The sequence below is a fragment of the Lipotes vexillifer genome, unplaced genomic scaffold, assembly GCF_000442215.2.
Source record: "Lipotes vexillifer unplaced genomic scaffold, Lipotes_vexillifer_v1.1 scaffold831, whole genome shotgun sequence".
In the NCBI taxonomy this organism is placed as follows: Eukaryota; Metazoa; Chordata; class Mammalia; order Artiodactyla; family Lipotidae; genus Lipotes; species Lipotes vexillifer.
This window is the reverse complement of record NW_006791661.1, coordinates 1,126,130-1,135,699: the sequence shown is the minus strand read 5'-3', so window position 1 is coordinate 1,135,699 and position 9,570 is coordinate 1,126,130. Positions and strand designations below refer to the sequence as shown.

Genomic DNA, 9,570 nt, shown 5'->3' with positions numbered 1-9,570 from the left:
TGTAATTCTCATTTCAGATCCAATCTCACGGATGTAACTTAAAATACGAGGAGTTTCTGAAGAGCGTTAACAGCAGAAATGCTCCTCCTCCCTCAGAGCTCCTATCATTCCTGGTCCCCCGGCTGGCACACTCTGTCCTCAGGTGTCTAGTCACATCCTCAGGTCGCATCCGCTCACAGGCCTGCCTGCCCACCGGCCTTGCCCTGACTCCTCTATCCTTGCACTTAGCTCCACCCAAAGACCGAGATCTCTACCTTTTAGAAAAATGCCATAAGAAAAATGTAACGTTTTTAATCTAGTAATTATAAAAGTTGTTATTGCAATAAAGACCTGTAACATAGACAGTAGAGTTATAAACATTTTATTTGCTTTTATTTTTTCTTTTTGAAATACAAAATGTGCACATTGAATTTACACAAACACGTGATGGCCAAGTTCAGTGTACATGTATTGTACTACTCTTAATTTCTACACTGGTGATAGCAGGGCAGCTTTCAACATCCTATCTCTACACCAGAATAGATACCTGATTTGTTGTTGCAAAGACAGTTGCAAATTTCCTCCTACTCTAGCCTCTTGGTCTTTGTGATATTTCTGCAAAACAGGGAAGGTGTGTGTGTATCTTTAGTAATATTGTGGCGACTTTACAATTTTGGCTTAAGATCATTAAAAATAGTCTGAATTATTGGAGTTTTATGATGAGCTAAATCATAATACAATCCAGATGAGTTGCTTAGCACTTATATTCCTTTTCTATTAAATTTTGGTATTATAGTTCTCGATACAATGGAATCACTGGTGCTTTCAAAGTGAATTCTGCTTGCTGTTTGTTCCTGGTAGGCATTAGGGTAGCAAAGGTTTCTTTGTCCTTAAATGGCATCTAATGTAAAGGTGCCATGAGGGAGTCAGGAAAGAGGATGGAATAGGCCTTGAATGCAGTTAAGGATTACTTGTTGCTAAGCATTGCCACGTACTGGATGACAGATGTCCTGACCGTTTGCTAAGCCTGTGGACATCCTCGCTTTGTTTCACACCTTCTTGGACTTCCACTTAGTGACATAATAGTCAGCCTGTAGGACTGAACAAATCCAAAATTACATACATCATGTAGGCCTTGGCTGTAATATGTATTATGAAAAATTAAGAAATGCTTATTAAATAAGCTTTATTAGGCATATGCTGACATCTGGTGATAAACTGACTTGTTTCATGTTATAAAAATATGCCAGGTAAATGAATGTCTTTAACAGAAGGAAGCAAACCCAGAGAAACTGGGACTATGGGTTTGTTTGTTTGTTTCCAATTGTAGTAACCTTGTTTTGTTTGCTTAAAGTATAAATGGAATTACAGCATACAAACATGAAAACTAATATCTGGAAATTAAGTGCAGATGCCAGTATTACAGAAAAACCATTTAAAATCCTGGGGCTGAATACATACAAATGAATAGCAAAAAACACAGATATTTTAAAATCACCGATACTGTGAAAGCCTCAATAATCCCATGGCTAAACAATCAATAAAACTATATGCCAGATCCTATTACTTTTGAATATTCACAGGGTATGAACTGACTTAGAACATCCCATGAACTCAGTAGCATTATGAAAAGGATGCAAATTTATAAATGGAAAACTCAAATCTTTTGGGGATTGCTTTATATTAAAACAACAAAGCTTGTTTGCATAATATGCCTCAGTGTAAAGCTGAGCAATCTATGCTAAAAGTGGTAGCTCCAACTTTGTGTGATAGAATCGTTCACATTTGTCTGATTGAGGACGTATTCGACAAGTTAGATCACATTTTCAAAGAGCTGCATGGAGCGCATGATGTTTTCATCCTGTAAGGGAGAAAACGTGGAATTAAGTTCACCATATCGGCAAAGGAAAGTGCACTGTTTTGCCTCTAAGTACTGCCACCCTCCACCAACGCCTATGCCAAATGTTCAGATACTAAGGGTCTGCAAATGTAAATACTCTTCTACCCATTTTCCACACAGATAAGTAGGGAGAGCCCATTTTATGTTCTGTTGAGTCTACTAGGCTTTAAACACTTTATTTAACTCTGGCTTGCTGTTAAGAGGGGATATTTCTCAAATTATTAATAGAATGCCAGCATGGAAACTGGAGAGGCGCAGAGCATAATCAAAGCGAGCAAGGCAAACTGTGGCATTTTAGGTAACCACCCGCCAAATCACAGAGACTTGTACACATGGAAGGATACAGGGTTTGTGTGTCAGCTAAGAGCCAACTTCATAAAGATTGGAGGTTGGGGGCTTCCCTGGTGGCGCAGTGCTTGAGAGTCCGCCTGCCGATGCAGGAGACGCGGGTTCGTGCCCCGTTTCGGGAAGATCCCGCATGCCGCAGAGCGGCTGGGCCCGTGAGCCATGGCCGCTGGGCCTGCGCGTCCGGAGCCTGTGCTCCGCAAATGGGAGAGGCCGCAACAGTGAGAGGCCCGCATAACGCAAAAAAAAAAAAAAAAAAAAAAGATTGGAGGTTGGGGTTTAGGAGACAGGTTTGCAGTAATTACACCTCTCTTTCTGAGTCTGTTAGGGCTAAATCTGTGTGGCCTTCGGGAACCTTTAAAAATGAATGGGCTCTCAATGCCAGAGAAAGGATTGTTTGTGAGAAACCATTGCCCAGTGTCTGCAGCTTAGCATGTTCCTTAGAAACTTAGGGGGACAGACTTAGGGCAGGATAGGGGCACTTGGAGATTGTGACTGTTTATAGCAGTGGAAAATGGTAGCAGAACTAATGATGACTTCCACGACTAGATGCCAAGTAACAATACCACCATTAAGTAGGTTGATATACCTAAGTTCGTTCAAAGACCGTCACATTGAAATGTGAGTTGAGAAAAAGGCAGGCATCAGGAAAGGGAAAGTATATCAACTTGAAAATAATGAGAAAAACTAAAGCACCAGCAAACTTCTTTGTCTCCATAATTATTTCTTTTTCTCTTTTTTTTTTTGCGGTACGCGGGCCTCTCCCGCTGTGGAGCACAGGCTCTGGACGCGCAGGCTCAGCGGTCATGGCTCACGGGCCCAGCTGCTCCGCGGCATGTGGGATTTTCCTGGACCGGGGCACGAACCCGTGTCCCCTGCATCGGCAGGCGGACTCTCAACCACTGTGCCACCAGGGAAGCCCTGCCTTCATAATTATTTTTAAAATTCTTAATCGTGGTTCTACCCACATGTCAAGTCAAATAACTCTAGGTATGCTAATACTGGTCTGCCACCAGATGGTGGAGAACCATATGGACTTTTCCTCAGGGAGAATTTTCTGCTGTTTAATTTTGTCACTGAAGACCATTTCTGGTTCAGCCAAAGACATCTCTTGTCCACATACTTTGAAGCAATGATGTTTCTCTTAGAAATCGGATATAAGTTTGGCCAGTGATACACTCTTGGCTGTACTGGAATTCTAAATCTACGGAGGGTATGGTAGACAAGTTACATGTTATATGCTAGTTCCGGGAAAAGGACAATTCAAGTCTCACATAAGTTTTATCCTCAGTGATGAATATTCTAAAGGATCTGAAGAGCAAAAACACACGTGTGCAACCTTCATCTCTCCAGGGCTTCCCTCATAGCCTGCCTTGGGATAGACAGTAAATGCTGATGAACTGAATGTGCAAATTGGTGATTGTTTTCAGAGTGGTAGGCTTATTCATCTCAGCTATGCAGAAGTGGTGATCTTAGGCATATGATCTTTATACTCTGCTCAGTTCCTGGTGGCTGGCTGGCAGGACTAAGTTCAGCTGTTAAGGAAGCAAAAGGGATAGCTCCTTTACTATCGTTACTTACTTTTTGGCAACTTTCGATGAATTCATCTATGGTAACGACTCCATCTTTATTTTTGTCCATTTTCTGTTCAGGAAGAAAAGAACGAAAAAGTTTGCTCAGACTTACCCCTTGATACCCTCACACTGAACTGAACAAGCTGTAGCTGATGAAAACAAAGCCCAGCTGCTTATTTTATGGGGAGGAACTGCTTCAGAGCACAAACTAGTAGCTTCTTAGTGATAAGAATCGTGGCTGTTCAAAGAATTTTAGGCTGTTGCCTTTTCAATAGGATGTGGTATAGATCTAGAGTCACTCTGTTCTAGTAAAATCCTGCCCTCCAGCTATGACAGACTTCAGGCAACTTGCTGAAACTTGCTGAGCCTTGGTTTTCTCATCTGTGAGATGGGGCTAATGAGGATTTATAAATAACCTCATAGGGGCTTGTGAGAAATGAATGAAAACAAACACCCCAAAATATGTGAGACATGGCAATTGCTTGGTGTTCTATCCAGGATATGCTGAGTGTTCAATAAGTGGAGTTATCCATATTATGATAAATTCAAAACCAAAATTACTAAATTAGTATGATGGTAAATATTCTATAGTTTTGTCTCTTTCAGTAAAAATTATTTTCCTTTACATTCTTTTGAATCATCACGATGCTTTGCAATCAGGAAATTTGCTCTTAATTTCACTTCCTCTCTGACTTCTATTGCATTCCTACCTGGAAAAATGTTTCAACGTGTTGTCTGGGAGCATCTTCTTTGAGGACAGGATATGTGCATTTACCCATCATATCGTATATCGCTTTCATTATATCAAGCATTTCCTGAAAAGGAAAAGGCAGTCACATGAAGCCACATGCAATGTGAAAATAAACCACTCTGAGAAGCTTTGACAGATTATTCCTACTCAATTTCAAATTTTTTATTTTTCTTTGAGTCTTCATTAAATGTCTTGGTTGTCCCAGAGGAAAAGCCAATGGCCTTATGCCTTAAAAGCAGCAGAATCAGAATGTAAGAATCAAGTCGGATCTTGGTTTCAAAATGAATGAAATTCCCATGTATCTAACGTGATCAGGAAAGAAACATTCTGGTTTAATGTTTGGACTTCTGTCGACTTCACATTGGCTATCTTTGCTTTATTGAGTTATTATATATTTTATATGTTGATTATCAATTTCTGTTTATTGAGAATAAAATAAACACATCATGAGAATTATACTAAAACTAACTGATAAGTCTCAACGCTCATTATGGTCTTCATTGCGTTTTTCCTACTGTGGCTTTAACTAAAGTCACACATGTAGATTAGTCAAAATATGACCCTGGAAACACGTCGAAATTTTAATTTTTTAAATCAAAATCTAGTTTTTGATTTGTAATTTTCAATCTTAGTGAAAATAATATCTAGTTAACCTAGACATTCAGATTTATTGTTTACACTTGTTTTCTTCATATCAAAGTTTCCACAGAAGAGTATGGATTAAGTCGATAATATGGATGTAATATATATTTACTTCTGAGAGTATTCAATTCCATTTTAAATGATAAAGCGGTTTGTAGTTTGTAATTTTACGTGAAGCCCTTTAAGATGTTTTGAGCATAGAAGTTTGCTTGACATAGAATTCATGAGATGTGTTGGGTATAAATGGTAAGAACAGCATGTTTATGTTAAACATAGAAAGGGATCAAAGGACCAAGAGACACCTAATATCCTGGAGGCACCTGAGTACTAAATGTTTATTGTGTACTAAATATACAAGAGACACTATATATACTATGTACTAAATATACAAGAGACATTAAGTCTCCAGGAGATATGCAGGAGCCACGCATTTGTGAGACCCATCTGGCCCCATGTGTCTTCTGCTCAACAAATAAAACCCATGGCCATTGATCAGGTTAACTGTCACATTGTAACTGTGGTCAGGTGAACTTGTCCCTGTGTCTTCAACAGAGCAAGTAGATGTCATTGGCCCAAGATAACCTTCTATTTGAAGAGCCCAATGCTCAGAACTCAACTCGGGGGAAAGCTAGTGAGAGAAAGAGGACATATGGACATTGAACCACATCCAGGCTTTAGGTAATGTGGTCTTTCAACCCTACCTCCACTCCATCCTAAATTTGTTATCTTACCCCATCCCTCCCCCCTTGCTTCTTGCTGTGTTTTAAATTAATTTATTAAACCACTTAATATGAGCATCTGAATTTGGTCTGTGAGGCTTCGTTTTTAGATAGCCCACGTGGGAGTTTATTTGGGGCTCCACTATCACATCAGGTCATTTCCCACACAGTACAGGTCACTACATAATCCACACGATTTTAAAATTGCATCTGTTTCCATATGGCCCGCATTATATGATAGAAAAAAGGTTATAGGCCAAATATTCTAACGTGTGGATATATTTTCTTCCTATTTGATTCCAACTACTATCTTTATTCCATGTACAGTATTCATTAAAATGCTATTAGGAAATCAGGATGTAATCCTTCTATGTTTTTTGTTTTTGTGGTACGCGGGCCTCTCACCGTTGTGGCCTCTCCCGTTGCGGAGCACAGACGCGCAGGCTCAGCGGCCATGGCTCACGGGCCCAGCCGCTCTGCGGCATGTGGAATCTTCCTGGACCAGGGCACGAACCCGTGTCCCCTGCATCAGCAGGCGGACACTCAACCACTGCGCCTCCAGGGAAGCCCTCCTTCTATGTTTTATATTTACTTTGAAGATTAACCATAAACTATTTCTAGCATTCCAAATTTTTCATCAGAATATTTCCCCAGCACTACAGAAAATATTTTAGACTTCCTGAAAAAGTGATTCTAAAATAATAATTGTGATTGTTTAACATTTTGAAGTGAAAAAATGAAAATGGTCTGAAGACTAGCTGTGTTGGTGAGGCATTTCTTACTTCTTTAGTGATGTAGCCATCTTTATTTATGTCATACAAATTAAATGCCCAGTTGAGTTTTTCTTGTACTGTCCCCCGGAGCAAAATGGAAAGACCCTTGATGAAATCCTAAAAAAAAAAAAAAAAAAAAATACAATTTGATATGACATTTCTAAAAAAGAAAAGTAAACCACAAACTCTAATAAAATTCTCTGTCAAATGATGGAAGCAAGGGTTACAACCCTTTGGATTTTGAACCATTTATTTAGCAAAATGGTCCATGTGTTCCTGATTATCTTTTTTCCCAGAGATTTTTTGTGGGCATAAACCACTCCTTAGGTTTAATATTCTTACTTTCTAATTGGAGACTGTGACTTAAATCAACTGTGGAACTGGAAATTGTGTCAGAATAGACACCCAAACAACAAGACGCATGTGTATAAGTGGTATTACTTTCCACTACAAGTGCACACAATTCTTTTACTGAAAAGAATCTAATAACATTGTAACTTAAAAAATACAAGCACATACATAAAACACACTTCCCATGAACAAGATCTGCTAACAAGAAATATGGGCTGTCCTTAAGATATAGGCCAACTGAAGGCTTTATTTAGAAATCAAGTTATAATATGCATGGGGGCAGAAGTTAAGAGAATGGAGCTGAAAGCCAGGCTGCCTGAATTCAGATTCCAGCTGTTTAATCTGATAGCTCTGTCCTCAGACAACTTACCATCCTTTTGCCTCTATTTTCATATCTGTAGAAGGGAGATGTTAGTATCTACTTCTTAAATTTTTTATGAGGATTAAAAGAGTTAAGCTGTTTATAACAGTGTCTGGCAAGGGCATCGGCTATGTGTTTGTCCAAGTAAATGGAAACCTCAGTCAGTATCACTGTTAGGCTGATATGACTGAACCACAGACAAACCAGATTAACTTGATCAAATTCATATATATTTGTTGTTCTGTAGGCAGGGTTAACATTACAATATGGTGAATTCTGATCTCACATAGAACTGACAATCTGTAGTTAGGTAGGAATGAAAGAGCAGAAGGTGTTACCAAGTCCAAGCTTTCTCTGCTCCCCGCAGGACAGGCCAGTAAATCTTGAGATGAGGTGTTGAGGCAAGGAGTATGACTTTATTCGGAAAGCCAGCAGACCGAGAAGATGGCAGACTGGTGTCTCAGAAAGACCATCTTATCAGGGTCTGGATGCCAGTTTCTTTTATAGAACCGAGAGAGGGAGGAGGTGAGGAAGTAAAGTAAAAAGGCCATGAGTCTTGCAAATATCTCCTGGAATGGCCAGCCTCAGGGAGGGGATGTGTTAATTTCTTCTTTTCTAGCAGCCATTCACAGGTGGACAGGGTCAGGATGCTTCCCTGAAAAAAGGCACTTTGGTTTACCATTCAGGCAGAGGGGCAGTGTTCCGAGAGGCAGGCCATTATGTATAGACAGTATCCTCTTAGTGAACAAAAGCAACAGGGGAAGCAAAGGCTAAAGTAAAACAGATCCAACACGTAGTCAGATTTTGTTCTTCCCTGTAACAAAGGGAAATGCAGAAGTGGCCTCTGGGTGAATTTGTATTCTCTCTACATTTTTACATTCAAACATTTTGTAATTGTTTTCCTGTCTTAATTTCTTTAAATGCTTTTCTTTTTTAATGGGTGACATTCATGTAGTTCAAAATTTTAAAATATATAAGATTACTGATAAAAAGTATTCCTCCCATTCTTGGACCCTAGCCACCCTATTTCTTAGCCCTAGACAACTGGCATTAGTAGCTTCTTGTATTCACTTCCGAAGAATTTTTGTGCATATACAAGTGTAAGGCATATTTATTTACACAAATGATAGTCTAACAGGCTGTTCTGTACTTTATTTTATTTTTAACTTAGCAATAAATCTTGGAAATAATTCCAATCTTTTTCACTGTTGCATATGTATGAATATATCATAGTTTATTTAACCAATCTCCCATTGATGAATATTTAAAGATTTCCAGTCTTATTAAAAACAAAGCCATAAAGAGTGACCTTATACATACATAACTTACATTTTGAACAAGTATATCTGTAGGATGAGTTCCTAGAAGTGGAATTGCTGGGTCAAAGGATTTGAACATTGGTAAATTTTATAGTTATTTTCAAATTCCCCCCCAAATTTCCCTCTCAGAATCTGTATATGAGAATAGTATAGCTTGTCAATACTATATGCTATCAAATTTTTTATCTTTTTCAATCTTAAAGGTTAATATTTCTTTCTCAGATTACTTAAAATTTGTATTTATTATGAATAAATCTGAGCATTTTTTCCAAATGTCTTGATTTATAGAAACGCTTCACATATTAGTGAAATTAGCCCTTGTCTGGGATATATCTTCAAGTATTATTTCCCAGTTTATCATTTCTCTCAATTTTTATTATGTTGATTTTTGTAAAGTAGGCATCTTTTTATTTTTATATTCTAGATTTTGTCAGCCTTTTACTTTATATTTTTTGGTTTCTGTCATATTGTAAGAGGGTCCCCCTCTTACAGGGACCCTTGGGATTACATTGGGCCCATCCAGATGATCCAAGATGATCTCCCCATCTCAAGATCCTTAATCACACCTGCAGAAAACCTCCTTTACCATGAAAGGTAACACATCCTACGTCCGGCCATTAAGATTGGACACTTTTGGTGGGTCTTTATTCAGCACACCAAACTCTAATACATTTTAAGGCCTTTTGTTTTTTCCAAGTTGTTCTTTCACATTTCTTAGTCATATTTATTTCTAGGTATTTTAATCCTTCTGTTGCTGTTATAAAGGAGGCCACAAGAATTCCTTAGTAGGCAGAGAAAAGAAGAGACGCAGGCAACAAATCTTGAAAATAAGTTTCCCAGGAGGTAAGAGAGGTCA

General features: G+C 38.6%; 1 protein-coding gene across 5 annotated transcripts in view; it reads right to left on the bottom strand.

Moving 5' to 3' along the window:
- Positions 1-344: 344 nt before the first annotated feature.
- KCNIP4 (potassium voltage-gated channel interacting protein 4) overlaps positions 345-9,570 on the bottom strand; it is a 971,743-nt gene continuing 962,517 nt past the window's right edge. For 2 of the 5 annotated variants that reach the window (XM_007464478.1, XM_007464477.1), the window contains exons 5-8: positions 6,693-6,800; positions 4,509-4,613; positions 3,806-3,868; positions 356-1,840 (exon numbers count right to left, since the gene is read on the bottom strand). In XM_007464478.1, coding sequence (XP_007464540.1) covers positions 1,793-1,840; positions 3,806-3,868; positions 4,509-4,613; positions 6,693-6,800 — 324 coding nt within the window. In that variant the 3' untranslated portion in view covers positions 356-1,792. Of the gene's footprint in view, positions 1,841-3,805; positions 3,869-4,508; positions 4,614-6,692; positions 6,801-9,570 lie in introns of all 5 variants that reach the window. The other 3 variants (XM_007464476.1, XM_007464480.1, XM_007464479.1) reach the window with 2 other exon arrangements.